The sequence below is a fragment of the Acinonyx jubatus genome, chromosome A2 (genome assembly GCF_027475565.1).
Source record: "Acinonyx jubatus isolate Ajub_Pintada_27869175 chromosome A2, VMU_Ajub_asm_v1.0, whole genome shotgun sequence".
Lineage (NCBI taxonomy): Eukaryota > Metazoa > Chordata > Mammalia > Carnivora > Felidae > Acinonyx > Acinonyx jubatus.
In genome coordinates this window covers 28489291-28507951 of record NC_069383.1, presented here as the reverse complement: position 1 = coordinate 28507951, position 18661 = coordinate 28489291, and the positions used below count along the sequence as shown (strand labels likewise).

Here is an 18661-nt window from a genome sequence, read left to right as displayed (position 1 = left end):
TATACACAATGGAGTACTATGTGGCAATGAGAAAGAATGAAATATGGCCCTTTGTAGCAACATGGATGGAACTGGAGAGTGTTATGTTAAGTGAAATAAGCCATACAGAGAAAGACAGCTACCATATGGTTTCACTCTTATGCGGATCCTGAGAAACTTAACAGAAATCCATGGGGGAGGGGAAGGAAAAAAAAAGAGGTTAGAGTGGAAGAGAGCCAAAGCATAAGAGACTCTTAAAAACTGAGAACAAACTGAGGGTTGATGGGGGGTGGGAGGGAGGGGAGGGTGGGTGATGGGTATTGAGGAGGGCACCTTTTGGGATGAGCACTGGGTGTTGTATGGAAACCAATTTGACAATAAACTTCATATATTGGGAAAAAATATAAAATAAAATTTATCCCTTGGTTTCCTTTTCTTTTCCCTCGATTCTTAGGTCTGGTATTAACCAACAATGCGAATTTAGGTAATTCACTTGACCTTCTCAGATCTGTTTTCCATCTGGGTTGGATTGGATGATCTTGACCTGTCTTTTTAGTTGAAAATGAGAAAATGTATGTGAAAACTCTTTGTGAATTGTTAGGTGCCATGAATATAAGGGATAGTTATTATTTCAGTTTCCACTGTATTTTTTTATTTCTGTACCCCTTCAACTACCTCTAACACCCCACCTTTTGTATATCTAGAGTAAGTCTTCCATTGCACTTTATACAAAAGAAGACTGAGTATGACAAATATTTCACAGATTCTGGAAGAGCATCTATGTATGTGATAGTTAAGGGGAGGGTTCCCCCCCTCGTTCTTTTTAAAAAAAAAATTTTTTTTTAACATTTATTTATTTTTGAGACAGAGAGAGACAGAGCATGAACGGGGGAGGGGCAGAGAGAGAGGGAGACACAGAATCGGAAACAGGCTCCAGGCTCTGAGCCATCAGCCCAGAGCCTGACGCGGGGCTCGAACTCACGGACTGCGAGATCGTGACCTGAGCCGAAGTCGGACGCCCAACCGACTGAGCCACCCAGGCGCCCCTCCGTTCTTTATTTATACATATATGGAGGTTACAGTTTTGTTATTTTCAGCTTTCTGAGATTTTACAACATGTAAGATGTGGATACTATAATTGACCCATAGCAGTAACTCAAATTTTACTGTCTCTTGTCCCACCTATTCCGTTCAGATCCCAAACCCTTGCAACCTATCTCCCCACCAGCTTCCTAAGCATTCCTGGGCGTCTCTGATTAGGTAACACAACGTTGATATCTACTTCTTATTTTCCTTTCTTCTTCTCAGTCCCACTTCATCGGGTTATGATTGTGTTCCCCAGATATTACCGCATCCACCATGTTCCATCCACCTTCTACTATAGTTGAAGCATTGGAGCTTGGGAAATGCCAAGGCTGCGTGGGTGGTGCCATGAAGTGGGAAAATATAGTTCACTGACCTTTCTATGCAACAGCAGCAGTGGTGCTGAGGTCTGACGCATGGCACAGAGTCTTTGGTGAGAGTGGTCTCTCAGACTATGCTTCTGTTTCACATCCTCAGTTTCAAATGTGAATTTAAGGGATGGCTTTACTTGGAGACAAATTGGAATGACAGACCCAAGACCAGATGGGAATTTCCATTCCCTTCCAGGGACTAAGTCTTTCTTTCACAGTCTAGCTTGAGATAACTGTGTCCTTTTCCCCATAGGTTGGCTTTTTCTCAGCAGGTGCTTCAGTCTTCTAGTGAGAGAGCCAGAATTTCAGTTCATCACACATGCTTGATTGATATAAAAGGTGAAACCTCAGTCACCAGGATGCCTTAAGAGATAAAGCTGTCTTTAGGAAAAATACCTCGATAAGTGCCTGGAGCAGACGGAAGCTGAGACCCAAAGGCCTGAGAGTTGGGTGTTGCCAAGACACTTTGTTGCAGGTGGGCCAGGGTGAATAGGGGAGAAATGATGAACAAGATGTCATGGGAAGAGAGTGGGGCTAGTTTTTGCAAAGGAAAGAGTATGAGAGAGTTCTGTGGGATTGAGAAGGCTGAAAAGGAAAGTCCCACAGGAAAGTCCTACAGGTGATTTTTAATTGAGTACTATGCAACTCTTATATTCTTACCCATTTGAGGAGGACTTTGGACTATGACCGAGCACATATAGAAGAGAATAGAAAATTTAAGCCAATGTAATTCAGATTTTACAAAGTAAGAGGAGTTTCCCAGCTAACCCCTGGGTTATATATCGAAAACCAGCTAAGCCTCAATCTAGGAATCTTCCTAGAAAGTTCTGTCCAATTTGTAGTACAATAGAGAGGCAAGAATCCAACCAATGGAAACTATCTACAATTGACCCAGTTAGGTTGCCAATATTTGGAGAGGTTCTAGGATGAACCCAGACTGGGTCAGTAGTCTGCTATTCTGGGAAGAGTATAGTTTCTTGGTGAATGAAAATAAAAGAGGGGTTCATTTTTGACTTGAGTTTTAGAGGAATTAAGGGACAGTATTTGGTAGAGAACCAAATAAGAAAATTTATGTCATTGGATAAAGTTTTAGAAGCAGTAGCAGCAGAGAGAGAGAGAGAGAGATGGCAAGACCTTTTCTTGACTAAGTTTAGGAAAGTGGATTGAGGGGTTAGCATGGGGAATATTCAGGGTGTGGGCAATAAATTCTTGAGGGGAAGGGATTCATATTAATGCATAAAGTAATTGGCAGTCATGAAAAGGATAAAATAAAAATGCATGAGAAAGTTGGGACCAACATGGTGATTGTGGAAAGCAAATGAAGGAGTGCCATGGAATAGAGAAAGAATTGATTAGAGATAGATGGCTGTGGCATGAAGGAGAATAAGACCTGCACATATGGTGTATTACTATTACGTGGGGGATTGTCAAGAATAATGCTGGTTATTGGTATTAGTTGTGTCAATGCATACTCCCATTTACCCAGGGGTCTTGTTGTACCCTGTGCCTCAGTCAGTCTCTAGGCTCCAGAACCTTATCTTGAAAACTTTTTCAATTTAGGGATGCTCGGCATTAGTTAAGTGGCGTGAATAGAGACTATAGCACAGATGACAGCTCCCCAAGCCCCGAACCAAGACCTCTTATCCAATGAGATACTCATAATAGAGATGAGTAGGGTCAGCAAGTAAGAGGTGAAGAGGACGAGGAAGATGGTGAGAGACCTCAGGGCAGTGGTGTGAGCTTTCATGCTGGAGCTGCAGTGACCAGTGCTATGGTGTTGCATTGCTCCATGTGTTGGAACAGTGAGGCCATGAGCAGGATTGTGGAAGCCAGGAACAGGAGGAAAGGAATAACCAATGCAACCATTAGATGAGATATGGTAAACAAATGGAATGTCTTAAGTCCCTTAACCATAGTGCTGTTTGTAGAGAAACGCCCCATGGTGATTAAGCGAACATTGACACAATTCCTAATAGTTGAAAAGATGATTGACACACAAAAAACCAACAAAGAACCCAGCAACAGCCAAGGAACAAATCTCAACATTCTCCACCTCAGCTAGAAGAGGTGGACTGGTAAAGGAAGAGACTTTGACACAGTAGAAGACAGCAAGCAAGTTGGTTAACCAGAAAGTAAGAGTATTAGTAAATTCTCAGGTGATTGATAAGTACCAAAATACATAGTTAGGGAGCAAAAATTGTATAGGACAGATGCCCACTGTAGACAGAAGCAGCAAATGCCCAGGCAGATGAGACTCAAGTCCATCGATGACAGCCTTTTGGCCTGCACCCACTCTCTGCCCAGCACTGCAAACATTAAGCTCCTCTGCATAATTACTCTCAAGGATTTGAGCACATAGATGGTTATGAAGAAGATAGTGAGCCGGAGGGGCATCATTCTTCCACTCCAAAGTATCTTCTTGGACACGGACTTAAAATCTCTGCAATAATTTCCAGGTAGGGAATAGGCTCCAAGTCCCACTATTGCCTCGTGCAAGAAAATACCGCCCTCTGGATGTAAATTTTTCCCAGCTCATCTTTCACTTTGCTATTTTCCTATCTGCAAGATCTGCTTATGCTTTGCTTGCTGGTTTTTTAGCAGGCCCGGATGCAAAGAAATCTGTTTGAATGTTGTTTCCTGCTCCTGAGGTGCCTTGATTATTCCCATAAAAGACATACTTATTTCATAGTCATGCTGTTTATATCTTTATCTGTCTAAGGCATCTTTAACTTATTTTTGCATCTTCTTTAAATGATATCCTCACTTCTTGGGGCGCCTGAGTGGCTCAGTCAGTTAAGCGCCCAGTTTCAGCTCAGGTCATAATCTTACGGTTCATGGGTTTGAGCCCCATCTCGGGCTCTGTGCTGACAGTTTGGAGCCTGGAACCTGCTTCGGATTCCGTGTCTCCTTCTCTCTCTGCCCCTTCCCCACTCTCTCTCAAAAATAAACAAACAGTAAAAAAAAATTTTTTTAAATGATATCCTCACTTCTTTAACCTAAAATTTGAACCACAGGGAAGATAAAGCCTTCACTGTCCATTCATGTCCTGGATAATATTTCTATTCTGCTGAAGGCCATAATAAGGAAACTTTCAGAAATCCTCTCTCCTTGGCTTCCACAGTAGGCTGGAGTGGATGCTATAACCAAAGTGTTAGTGCAAATTAAAAATAACAAAGAAAAGTCCTTACTCTCAGTTTCTACCTGCAATATTGCTAGAATTCCAGACCTTCAAGTACCCTCATCCAATGCATGCCACTTTCATAACTGCCCATTGAGTTCCTGCACTGCACTCCCTACAGTGGAAGGGTGGCATCCTTAGCTGTTGTTCTGCCAATTTCAATGCCTTGAGCCAATGCTTTATATATCTTTGAGAATTGTTCATGTTCCATTGACATCATTGTTTTTTGCCTTCCTACATGGCCAGCTCTTTTTGTCACTGCTGACATTGCTCAAGATGAATAAAGAAGGCCCTCTCACCACTAGTAAAACAATTTTTAAAAATTAGGCCTGTTGAGCAGAGAAGCAAAGAAGCTTTGCTTTCTCTGTTTGGGAGGCTGGAACAATGGAATCACTGATGGTCATGACTTCAAATGTCTCTGACTGGTATAATCTGGTCCTGTAAACTATCAGCCCTCTGTACGGTACCCATGAATTATTTCTGGAAGTGTCCCCTGTGGGCTCACAAGCAAGACTGACTGCAGCAGATGCTGGATGGTCTGATTTGTCAGGCACCTGCTGAGGATACTGCACCTGCCAGCTGCTTCCCTTTCTAGCAGTGTACCATGGTGTTTGCTGTACTCTTCCCCATCACATGCTATGATGCTCAAAGCTCCAATTGCTACAGGTCCTGAGCCCAAGCTGAGCAGCCAGTGGTCTGTGGTGAAGCATACCTGTGTTCACATTCACGTGTTACAGGGGACGTGGAAGCTTAACCCCTTGCCCTTCCACGCTTTGCATTCTCACTAGAGGCAAACTTGATTCGCAGTTTCTCAAACAGCTCTCATGGCACCTCCATGAAGCAATCTCTTTTTATAACTTGATTCTAGAACCACAGTTCAGTGTACCCAATGCTGCTAGGTGGAAGTGAACCCATGGTGTGTGTGGCACCTTGGAACATGAAGATGGAATTGAAAGACTCCGAGACAAAAAGATCCCTATAAGCAGGAACCTGTGAACTGGTAGACTTTAAGCACTGTTTTGGACAAGGGACAAGCTACTCATTACTTCCAAATATCTAGGAACTAATTCATAGCTATATAGGCCGACTAGAGGATGAATTCAGGAAATGAGTTCAGGAAAACTGTACCAGATAGATACCAAACATTTAATTACTGGCTTCAAAAATGAGAAGCAAATTCTAATAATTGCTAGTTGGTGATAAAGACAAAGTGAAAGTCATGGACCTTATGTGTGATAAGCACCAAGTCTTATGGACTTTTAATCATTCACAGAGGAGAAAACAGAAGCAATCCAACATGAAGCTTAGAATTCTTAAACATAACAATAAACCACTGAACTCATGATACAAAGGTAAAAACAATAGTTAAAAAATTATACTAGAAAAAAGAATATTAGAAAGCATGTGCTTTGCATTCTCAATAAAATGCAAGAATCAGCAAATTTAAAAAGTGAGATGACAAAACAGTAGCTTGCGATTACCAGGTGAATGGGTTAAGATGTGTCCATACAGAAGTAGGGAGAAAGAAGAGAATGAGAAGTGATGGTAAGTGAAATATGCAATAATAACATTAAGATCTGCCTTTTGTCCATGATGCCCTAAACATGTTGCCTCCAATAGGCACTGCCTCACTCAGAGAACCTCAGAATGCTCGTGATGCTCCAGACCTCCTTCTGGGGGGTTCTTAAGCGCAATACTCACCACTATAGCCCTCGTGACAATACCAGCCGCTGTAGTTGGACCAGGAATGAGCACCTGTCCAAGCCAGCCACTGATAGGCTGGCCCACAGCCCCAGGGATGATCTGGCACAACTCTACTCCACAGAGGCACTCTCTTTGTGATAACAACCAATCAAACAACCCAGATTCTCTGAAAGTGACACGTAAAGAGTCCCTATAAACTGGTGGTTAATGTTCTGTGGGGTTAGGAGTTCAAAGGTTGTCTTTTATTACGTCTGTGTGTATGACTCCTGTAGAGCAATCTCTGAGGTCCCTTGATTTAGCAACTAGAACACTACAGCCTCTAGTTGGTGCTTAGAAAATATCTATTGAATGAATGAAGAACACAAGAAGAGCAGACTAGAGAACCACATATTCTACTGTAAGTGTAAGGGCCAGTGGCCTAACATTGTAGAGAATATACACTATGGTTATATTCCTATGCCATTCAAATAACTGAAATTGGAAAGGTTAATAAAATATAAGTGTGCCTAAATTGGCAACTATTTTTCAGGGAAAAATTGTGGCTTGAACAAATGCACTGAAACTGAATGAGACAAATGGTGACTTATAATCACATGTGACATTGTGGAGAGAGATTTCCATGATCCACATGACTGTGGATATGTACTGTCAATCACTGTTTGAACCAATGGGACTGGCAAAATGAACCCAAGTTAATACAATGTAATTTCAGCAATACTATGGTCACGTGCCCATCACATGGTAGTTTATTTACAATTTCGTAGATAAAATAAGGGTCCACAAATTGTCATATTTGAATCCCTGAAACCTTTGACTATGTTACCTTATACAGCAAAAGGACATTGCAGATAATCTCAATCTTGAGATGATAAGATGATCCTGTAAAACTGGAATAGACCCAGTGTAATGACAAAGGTCCTTGTAAGAGGAAGGCAGGAGAGTGAGAGTCAGAGGAGGTGATGTGATGATGGAAGCAGAGATCAGAGTCACAATCTAAGGAATCCAGGCAGCTTCTAGAAGCAGGGACAGACAAGAAACAGATTCTCCCCTAGAGTTCCCAGAAGGAGCACAGTTATGTGGACACCTTGATTTAGACCCACAAGACTCACTTCAGACTCTGACCTCTGGAACTTTAAGATAATAAATTTGTGCTGTTCTAAACTACTACATTTATAGTAATTTGTTACAGCAGCAATAGGAAGCTAATACAGAGGCAACTCTAAGAAACAGATAGCCAAACTCTATGTTAGTTGAATTATATTTATAGGTACCTATATTTAGTAAGTAATAAAATAATGGGTTTATATACAGGCAAAATCTCAATAGAATAGACTAAGATTTCTGTGACAAATCAGGATAAATATAGGTAGACCACTTAGAAGCTACTTACTACATACTCGAGTTTCACCCCAGAGAACTAGAGTCTCCACAGGTACACATGGACTCATTTATAGAGCTTTAGAGACCATAACTGACATTTTTGGGAAAATGTCTTCAAGTTCTTTGTGCATTTTTGAACCAGGTTATTTGATTATTTGCTATTGAATTTTAGGAGTTCCTTATACCTCCTGGGAATAAACCCTTTATTATATATCTGATTTACAAATATTTTATCCCATTCCATAGGTTGCCTTTTTATTTTTGTTGGTTGTTTCCTTTCCTGTACAGAAAGTTTCTAGTTTGATATAGTTGCACTTGTCTATTTTTGCTTATGTTCCCTGTGTTTTTGGTGTCACATTGAAGAAATCACTGCAAAGTGCAATGTCAAGGAACGTTTCCCTTATGTTTTCTTCTAGGAGTTTTATTGTTTATAGTCTCACATTTAAGTCTTTAATGCATTTTGTGTTGATTTTGTGTATAGTATAAGGGTCCAGTTTCTTTCTTTTGCATTTGTGTATCCAGGCTTCCTAGCACCTTTTGTTGAAGAGATTTTCTTTTCCCCATTCCTTGTCAATGATCAGTTGGTTGTGTACACGATAGGTTTTTTTTCTGTTCTATCCCATTCTGCTAGTGTATATATTTGTCTGTATGCCAGTACCATACTGTTTTAATTACTGCAACTTTGTAATGTATTTGGAAATCTAATATATTTGGAAATCCGAACATGTGATGTCTCTAGCTTGTTTGTCCATTTTCAATCTTCCTTTAGCTACTATGATTCTCCTGTGGTCCCCTAAGAACTTTAGAATTGTTTTTCTGTTTCTACAGAAAAAACAAGTTCATTCCTAAGTATATTATCCTTTTTGATGCTATTGTAGGTGGGGTTGTTTTCTTAATTCCCCTTTTAGATGGTTAATTATTAGTGTATGTAAATGCAACCAATTTTATATATCAATTTTGTGTCCTGCAAAATGGCCAACACATATGTGGAAAGATGGTCAATGTCATTAATTATCAGGAAAATACAAATCAGAAGTGCAATAAAGAAAATGTGGAAGATAAATTACTTACTCTTTGTGCTGAGGTTAAAAGCATCACAATAAAGCAGAAAAAAAACTGCAATAAATGTCACTTCATATCTGCTAGGATGACTATTATTTAAAACTTTTTTTAATGTTTACTAATTTTGAGAGAAAGAGAGAGAGCACAGGGAAGAGGCAGAGAGAGAGGGAGAGAGATAATCCTAAGCAGGCTCTGCACTGTCAGCACAGAGCCCAACATGGAGCTCGACCTCACAAACCGTGAGGTCATGACCTGAGTCGTAATCAAGAGTTGGATGCTTAACCAACTCAGCCACTCAGTTGCCCCTAGGATGACTACTATTAAAAAACAAAAAGATAAGCATTGGAGCAGCCACAGAGAAATTGGAATACTGTTGGTGGGAATGTAATTGTTGGTGGGCATAACAACTATGAAAAAATAGATGGAGATTCCTCAAAAACTTAACAATAGAACTACCATATAATTCAGCAATCTCACTTCTGGGTATATATATCCAAAAAGTTGAAGTCAGGATCTCAAAGAGATGTCGCACTCCCATGTTCATTGTAATACTATTCATAATAGCCCAGAAGTGGAAACAACCAAAATGTTCATCAACAGATGAATGGGTAAAGAAAATATGGTATATATGTACAATGGAATATTATTCAGCCTTAAAAATGTAGGAAATCTTACTATTTGTGACAACATGGATGAACCTGACAGATATCCAACATGAAATAAGCTAGTCATAATGAGATCAATAATGCATGATTCCACTTATATGACATATGTAAAATAGTCAAATTCATAGAATCAGAGAATATAATAGTGCTTCCCAGAGGTTGGGTAGTGAGGAAATGGGTTATTGTTATTCAATAGGAATAATGTTTAAGTCATGCTCAATGAATAAGTGCTAGAGATCTGCTATACAACATGGATTTTATAGTTAACAATATGATATTATGCATTTGAAATTTGTCAAGAGAGTAAATCTCATGTTAAGTGTTATTACCACAAAATAAAGCAAAAAAAAAAAAAAAAGCAAAGGGACACAAGGAAACTCTGGGAAATGTTGCATATGGTACTACCTTGACTGTAGTGATGGTTATCATGAGTGTTTGTACACGTCTAAACTCATCAAATTGTATGCACTAAATATATGTAGTTTTTGTACAATTTTCAACCCCCCATGTAATTGAAGGTCTGCATATAACTGGGGCACCTGGGTGGCTCAGTCAATTGAGCATCTGACTCTTGGTTTTGGCTCAGGTCATGATCCCAGGGTTGTGGGATTGAGTCCTGTGTCAGACTCCGGGCTGAGCATGCAGCCTGCTTGAGATTCTCTCTCTTTCTCTTTCGCTTTCACTCTCTCTCCCTCTGCCCACCCCCCCCCCCCACACACACACACTCTCTCTCTCTCTCTCGCTCCCCCTAAAAAAAAAATTCTGCATATAACTTTTGAATCCCAGAAACTTAACTACTAATAACCTGCTATTGACCAGATGCTTCACGGATAAAATAAACAGTCATTTAACACATATTCTGTATGTTATCTGTATCATAAACTATATTCTTATAATAATGTAAGCTAGAGAAAAAAGGTTATTAAGAAAACCATAAGGAAGAGAAAATACATTTACCATACTGTACTATAAGAAATCTGCATGTACGTGGACCCATGTAGTTTAAACCTGTGTTCTAGGGTCAACTGTGTATCAATTATACCTCAGTAAAGCTGTAAAAAAAAAAAAATCAATAACTGAGACCTAAGTTCCATCCCTAATACTCTAATTTAATTTTCTGGGGTATGGGCTGGGTATCAGGATTTTACAAAATCACCCCACCAAATTCTAAATGGCAGCTCAGTTTTAGACCTACGGCTTTAAAGCCACCTCTGTGGGGAAGATACTTGCATGTGTAGTGACAATAACAAAACTTCCATGTGTAGTTTTACTTTGAACATCTGTAAGGCGAAGTGACCTCTTCATTTCATAAGCTTTTAGTAGCTGAAAAATGATGGGAGTGTCCAATTCTTCAGGAAATAATTCTCATTCATCCACAGTATGAAGATAGTCTTCTTTACATATTTTTATCCCTCAGTGCTTTCACCCAATATAAATTTTGCTGGATCTTTCTTAGTTTCCAAATTTGTGAATATGCTTATGGTTCTACTATCATCCCAAATTCTGGTATATTGATTATTCTAGTAAAAGCCACAATTTTTCTGCAGCTACAAATGAAATGTTTAATGCTATATATAGCATCATATTTTCAAAGCGTTCATGAACTCCAGGTGCATTTTAATTAGCTAATAACATTAGAGCCTGTATATTGCACAACATGTAGGGCTGTGACTTCTAAACAAAGCCTTCTCTAAAGATCCTGTGAAGATTTATACTCTATATACCTCTTTCTTTAAAGTTTCCTTGTGTTATAGAAGTTCAGAGATAATCCATCTTTGGAGGTGACTTAAGCCTATACTTGTTCCTATATATAGTAGGGGAAGCTTCTTTTCCGTCTGTGACAATCTTACTTTTCTTAGTATTTATTTTTTCTGTGGAGGAAGATTGTATCCATCCTTAAAGGCTGTGGGAAAAATGATTTCATCTTCACCCCAAAATGAACAGCATGCTTTGTTTACCTGCCTTCTCCTTTATAACTCCCTTCCCTGAAAAACAGAACACCTTCCCCAACAGGCTAGTCATAGAGTTTGGTGCCTTCTTTTTTCTTTTCTTTTCTTTTTTAAGTTTAATTATTTATTTTAAGAGAGGCAGAGAGAGTATGAGCCAGGTAGCGGCAGAAAGAGAGGGAGAATATCCAGCAGGTTTCATGCAGTCAGTGCAGAGCCCAATGCTGGGCTCGAACTCCAGAAACTATGATATCATGACCTGAACCAAATCAAGAGTCGGACACTTAACCGACTAAGCCACCCAGGTGCTCTGGAGTTTTTTTGCTTTTGACCCTTGTTAAAGCAAGCCCAGATTTGTCAAAAAACAGTGGTCTTAGATGTTTCCCAGTTAGCCATACACATTCTTTCTTGTGTCACCAGCATTCAATAACAATCAGAATTGATCTTTTTCATTTGAAAATGGTCAGCAGTTTAAATGAATATTTAATAGTAACTAACGTGGTCCATGAAGAAGGTTAGGGAGCTTTCTCTCTCCTATTTCTAATTCTGCCACCAACCTTTGTGGCCTGAAGCAAGTAATGTTTTTCTTTGCTTTTTATCTCATTCTTTAGATAAGAATCATAGCATTAATTTGTTTAGTCTCTAATTTATTGAATGTACACATTACTGAAACCCTGGGAGCATGTACCCAGTCAGTTGGCAAATTGCAAATTATAGACAGTACAAGAACTGTAATTTAATACTAAAATGATGCCACTCAAAGGCCTTAGGCAAAATTCTGACTAAAAGGAGTTAAAGCCCACCACCATCATCATCAACAACTGTGTTTCAGGTGACATATGTACCTCCATTAGGCACTCTCTCCATTTCATCATTCCAATCAGGCACTATCCATGATGCCTTAGAACCTTTGAACACTCAAGGTATAGGGCTCTGATGACCTGTGGTACAGTGGATGAGAATAATTTCCCCCTTCTCCTGTTATATTCAATTAGAAAGCTACCAAAGCCAAATATTCCAGAGCCTCAGTGATGTTTAATTTATTTGTCTCTCTCTCTCTCTCCCTAGGACATAGTATAAATCCATGACGCTGGAAGGGGTTAGGACAGAATGATAAACACTACCCTCAGAGACAGTCCTCTCTTGCAATAATGTCTAAAGCCATGGATCCCATAAATTAACAGCATCATTATCACCTGAAAAATACTTAGAAATGTAAATTCTTGGGCCCTATTCTGACCTATTGAGTCAGAAATACTGGGAGTGGGACCTAACAATCCAATTTTAACAAGGCTTTTAGGTGATTTGGATGCCTGATAAAGTTTGACAATTATTGATATGAATACATCATACCTGGTTCCTTCTAGCCTTGGGATGTCTCGGGACCTCGTATAATAGGCTTCCCTGTGGCCACTCCTCAGGGTGTTCTAGTTATAAATAAATTTATCTTGACTCCAAGAGAAGACACACTTTGGCCCAAGCTGAGATTCTGTCCACATATAAAATAAGTGAGGTTTTTCTCCTGTTTTTAATAAATGAGATCCCACTACAAAAGTATCCTTGTTCTAATTTGGGGCAATATAATATTTTCAGAGGTCAAATACCTTAGAGAGAGGTTTGGGAATGAATCTTACTTAATGACACATGGTAAAAAAGAATAAGAGACAGACGAGCTACTGAAGAACTTTGAGAAGCCTTCTCTTGGTTTCCTTCTGTATCTTTCACAACTACAAGGTCAATAACTCATCAGCCAGCCCTGGATGCAAACAATGGTGGCAACCTTCATGGAAGACTAGGATATCTCTGTGCTACCCAAAGGATTTGCATAGGAACAAAAGGAACAAGAAGGATGAAAATGCAAGAAGATGAAGGAAAAGAAAGGATTGAGAAATAAAGAGAAAGAGGACAAGAGTTCTCAAGCCTCCTGGTCTTTGTCTTAGCCCAGAATTTAGAGTTGTTCACAGGCTGCCTAAACCCTCTTTAAAGATTAATAATGGCATGTTTTTATATGATAAGAGTAATCTAGTAGAGAAGGTAGATTGATGAGAGAGGACGGGGGAGAAGAAGAGAGAGAGGACTGAGAACTTCTGGAATTTTGTTCAGAGGTAATGGGACCTAGCCAAGTGGAGGAATTGACCTTTGTTTTATGCAAGAATGTTTTTTCCCCAGTAGCAGGAATAAAAGAAGTATATACATGGTGATAACATGTTGAAGTTCCTTTCTTATTGTGCCTATTTTTTTTCAGTGAAGTAGGAAACAAAATATTGTAAGCTGAGAAGGAGGAAGGGATGGAATTGTCTGAATTTGAAGACAGAGGTGAGTTTGTGCAGTAGATATTTAGGAATCAGACACCTAGGGGTTGTGCCTTCAGAACTCTAGAGGGCAGCATTTACATAGACTAGTTAGCAAGGAGCTGTGGAGACAGTAGCCATGAAAATGTGCTGCTCAGATTTCTAGCTGCTGGTAACAACATGCTTGACTGATGGCCCCAGAGTCTGTCCTTCTAGTTCCACAACTGCATTTGCCATGAAAGCCATGTTTCCCATGCGCTGTTCTCACTTAGTGACTGAGCATGGCAGGAGGAAAGGGAGGAATAATGCAGATCCATTTCTGTGAGATGGGGACTCCTTCACTGTGTGACTTTGGTTCAAGGACACTTTTCAGTCTGGCCAGAACTTCCTTTAAACTGCACTGCAGTCTAAGAATCTTCCTACCTCATCATCTTTCCTCACTCCCCTTCTCTCTAGAGGTCAAATTTCATCTCAGTCTGGATTTTACCTCTGTCATGTTCAGAGTCATCCTCTTGGTTTCACAGAAATTTATCCAGTTAGTCTTTTGCACATAAGATGCTATTGTGGTGTCTGCTTTTTGGAAGTCTGAACTTGCATAAGTGGTCCCAGGAGTGGTCTGAGGAGCAGGTGATAAGATGGGATTTGGAGACTCACTCATTCTTATCCCAGCAGGCAGAGAGGACCTCAATATGAATATTATTTGGGGACACACATAGCCCCTGGCACAATATGGTGCCCTGATTGCTAAAGGTTCACCAGTGGTGACCTGGGAAAACATCTCAGTGGAATGAACTGATCTTAAAGTTGTGATAATTTAGTCATTTGAAAGATAGGGAGGGAACAATACCTACAAGTAGTTCACTGGTTTCTGCTAAGTTGTACTGACTCCCTGGAAAGGGATAAGAAAAAATTGAGATTCATGGACAAGCAGTTAAAGGTTAAGTATGAAAGCCAGAGGCACCTTTGGTAACTTATCATGAGGCTCTTACCTCTCATAGTGGAAGAGCTAACAGCAGACAAAACTGAACAGTGAAATGAAGATTTGACAATGTTGCAGAGATCCAGAACTATTTAAATGTTCAGCCAAGACAGGTCTTCCAGGGTAAAGTCAAGGCCCTGGTTGGGAAAACCTGGGATACTTAGATACAGGATGAAGGATATCTGAATGTCTGCCCCTTAGGATTTTGGCTAGACAGATATCACTAAACACTCAACACTTTCAGAAGTACCCCTCCATTCCCTGTAAGAGCGAGTATATCTCCCATGCTAGAAGGTGCTGTAGAGGCCCCTTTCTACCAGGCAACAAATGCAGCCCTCAGGAACTACTCTATCTCCTCTCCTGGGTGGCAGACTGCTAACAAAGGTTGTCTCAGAAGGACCTTGATGGGGATGTGGTGAGCCTGATAAAAGAGGAAAGAAATCAAACATGAAAGAACTGTAAGAAATTGGCTAGATGGATTAATAGCAGATGAGAGGCACATCAGGAAAAGGCAAATCAAAACCACAATGAGGTATCACCCCACACCTGTTAGAATGGCTATTATAAAAAGGATAAGAGGGGTGCCCGGGTGGCTCAGTTGGTTAAGCATCCAACTTCGGCTCAGATCATGATCTCGCAGTCTGTGGGTTCAAGCCCTGAACTGCACTCTGTGCTGATAGCTGAGAGCCTGAAGCTTGCTTCAGATTTTGTGTCATCCTCTCTCTCTGCCCCTCCCCCTCTTGCACTCTGTCTCTCTCTCTCTCTCTCTCTCAAGAATAAATAAACATAAAAAAAAGATAAGAGAGAACAAGTGTTGGTGAGGATGTAGGGAAAAGGGAATCCTCGTGCCCTGTTGGTGGGAATGTAAACTGGTACAGCCGCTATGGAAAACAGTATGGAGGTTCCTCAAGAAATTAAAAATAGAACTACCATAGAATCTAGCAATCCCACTTCTAGGTATATTTCCAAAGGAAATGAAACCACTATCTTAAAGAGGTATCTGCACCCCTGTGTTTATTGCAGCATTATTCACTTATTCACATTAGCCAGGACATAGAAACAATCTGAGTGTCTCCTGATGGGTAAATGGATAAAGAAGATGTGATGTATATACGGATGAAGACCTTGAGGACATTATGAAAAGTAAAATAAGTAAAATAAGTCACACAGAAAAGGACAAATACTATGTTTTCACTTACATAAGGAATTTTAAAAAGCTAAATCCATAGAAATAGAGAATAGAATGGTGGTTGCCAGGGGCTGGGGAATGGGGGAAATGGGGAGATTTGCTCAAAGGTACAAACTTCCAGCTGTAAGTTGTGTGGATCTAATGTACATCACAGTGATTATAATTAACAAACTGGATCATATATCCAAAAGCTGTTAAAAGAATAGGTTTTAAATGCTATTGTCACACACACACAAAGGTAGTTATGTGAGGAGATCGAGTGTTAACTAATCTTACTGTGGTAATCATTTCATAATATATATGTGTATCAAATAATTACACTGTACACATTAAATTTACATGTTATATGTCAATAGTATGTCAATAAAGCTGGAAAAAAGAGCAAATTAAACTCTGCGGATGAAAAGATTAGTGAACTTGAGAAAATAACAACAGATAAATACTATAATATTTCTATTAACAATGAGAAAAAGAGGCAAGTAGAAAAGTCTGTGGAGACATCCAGTTAATAACATATTTTGACTATCAATGTGCCTTGTATACATTTTCACTTATTTCTATTCTCTCTCATTTTCATATATATGTATATTTGCAACTTCGTTTCCTATATCTTCCTTTTATCACCTTCTGGAGAAAGATATGGGATACAAAACGACTCAATTCATTCAAATATTAACATATATATGTAATATAGCCACATTAGATTAAAACATACAGCATGCCAGTTTCAATACCCCTTCCCAGTTTTTCACAATGTAATCTGTTTTGGATAAGATTCATCAGCTTATTTCTTTCCTTTGCAGCCCGGTAAACACGAAAAGTGCTCTCCTGGATAATAAGGGCTAAAAATGCATGGCTTAGTTTAACTAGCTGGTTGTTCAGTAGTTTATGAAAAAACTTTTATTCTGATGTTAGCATACACAGAGCTGCTAAGGAACCAAAATCCAGATCAGGGCCTTCAGGCTCTTTCTTGACCAATAGCATGCTCCTTTGTAATATTCCACAACCGCAGTAAAGATGAGAAGAAAGGAAACAGAACAGGGAGCGTCAACATGAAGGCTAAACATTTCTAAATTTGGAAGTTGTTTTTTGTTTTTTGTTGTTTTTAGAATATTTTAAAGATTGTCTTGCCTCATAAAGGGGAGCAATAGGAAACAAGAAAAAGTTAATGATGTTTAGGTTAGTCAATATAGTATTTGGGATAAAGAAAAGTGGATACAACTTTTATATAGCAGCAAATGTTTTATTTATAAGAATCACTTAACTTTGCTTCATTAAGTAAGAGAATTCAGTTGATCAAATAAGGAGAGTTATTCACAAGCACTAGATTTTTCTTGGAAATCAATAAGCAAATTAGAAGTGAGCCCCTGCTATTGATGAAACAACCCTGAATGGGGGGTGATGGTGGATGGGACTTATAAGCTACTACTGATCCTTACTTGTGATGCTGATGCAAGAGGGGAAAAAAACAGATTTAAAAAAATCCCTGAATCCTACTCAAAGACCTGCTGCACATAATTTCTGCTTTGATAAAATTTGAGAGCCAACTCCAATTTTTGGTTATTACCCACTCTCTATTGCTATGAAAATGTTACGAGATCTCACCATTAATTGAACCCCACTGCAAGAGGAGCAATTAGCCTTATATATATATTGCCTCTGTCCCCTGAGCTTGAAGGAGGACACCTGGCTGAGAGAAGAACCTCTCATCAGACCACAAGTGACAGATAAGAGGAGATGAGGGCCGGGGCCTCTCCTCCCTCCTTTGGTCTTTGAAGCAAAATGTTTGACCTTTGCTTCATGAGTCTGGGTTTGATGAGTATTCAATTAAAGTAGACCTGGATTAACTGTCCTCAATCCCTTATTCCTTTAGCTAACTTGAGCCATCTGGAAGAATTACATGGTGTTTCTTACATTTAAGTTGATCCTCTTTGAGCCTTCCAGATTTAACAGCATCAACAGAAAAGCAACATATCTGCTCTTCCTGTAGTCATCCCTCCTGCCCCAATGGCACCTCCAACTTTTCATTTGCTCATGACAAAAATAATGGGGTCACTGCTGTCTCTGTCTTTCAAATCCCACATCCCATCCATTAGCAAATATGGATATCCAAAACTTACCCAGGAACCTATCACTTCTTACTACTGCTGCTAATGCTCTTCAGGAGCAAGGTCCCATCGCCTCTCAGTTCAATATCGCAATTGCTTTTCTACCATCTGTCTGGCTCCACTATTGCCATCTACTGCTTATTCTCAACATAATGTCCAGAGTGATCCTTTAAAAACATGAGCCCAATCAGCTATTGCTCTGCACAAAATCCTCCAATGTCTTCCCATATTGTAATGATCTACAACCCCATCATTTCTCTGACTATGCAGGCTCCAACTTCAGGGTCTCTTAGGTCTTTTGATTTGTTGTTCCCAGTCTTACTTAACTATTTCTCACAGATATCTAGTTTACTGTCTCAATTCCTTCTGATCTTTACTCAAATATTACCTTCACAAGCAAGGTTTCTATTGACTCTTATTTAAGATTGCATTTTTCTCCCTCACTATCCTACTCACTCGCTAGTCCTACCTCATCTATCCTAGCCTGTCCTTTTTTTTTTTCCTCACAGCACCTATTCCCAGCTGATACACCATAAACTAAATTGTTCGTTTAGTGTCTACTTGCTTCATCAAAATGTAAATGAGGGATGGTAGGAACTTTGTTTTGTGACAACTAGATCCCCAGTGCCCACACAGTGTTGGGATCATAATGAGGCCAGTAAATATTTTCTTGAATGATTCGTTGAAATTTGCTAATGATGTTGTTGGCTTTTCTAAGGCTATTCC

The 18661-nt window shown here is 39.5% G+C and overlaps 1 protein-coding gene across 1 annotated transcript; it reads right to left on the bottom strand.

Moving 5' to 3' along the window:
• Positions 1 to 1533: 1533 nt before the first annotated feature.
• On the bottom strand, positions 1534 to 10104 carry TAS2R16 (taste 2 receptor member 16). The gene is given in 4 exon segments (XM_053218151.1): positions 1534 to 3222; positions 3225 to 3503; positions 3505 to 3620; positions 3623 to 10104. Coding segments are annotated over 4 exon segments (816 nt in total). The 5' UTR covers positions 3831 to 10104; the 3' UTR covers positions 1534 to 3009.
• Positions 10105 to 18661: the final 8557 nt, after the last annotated feature.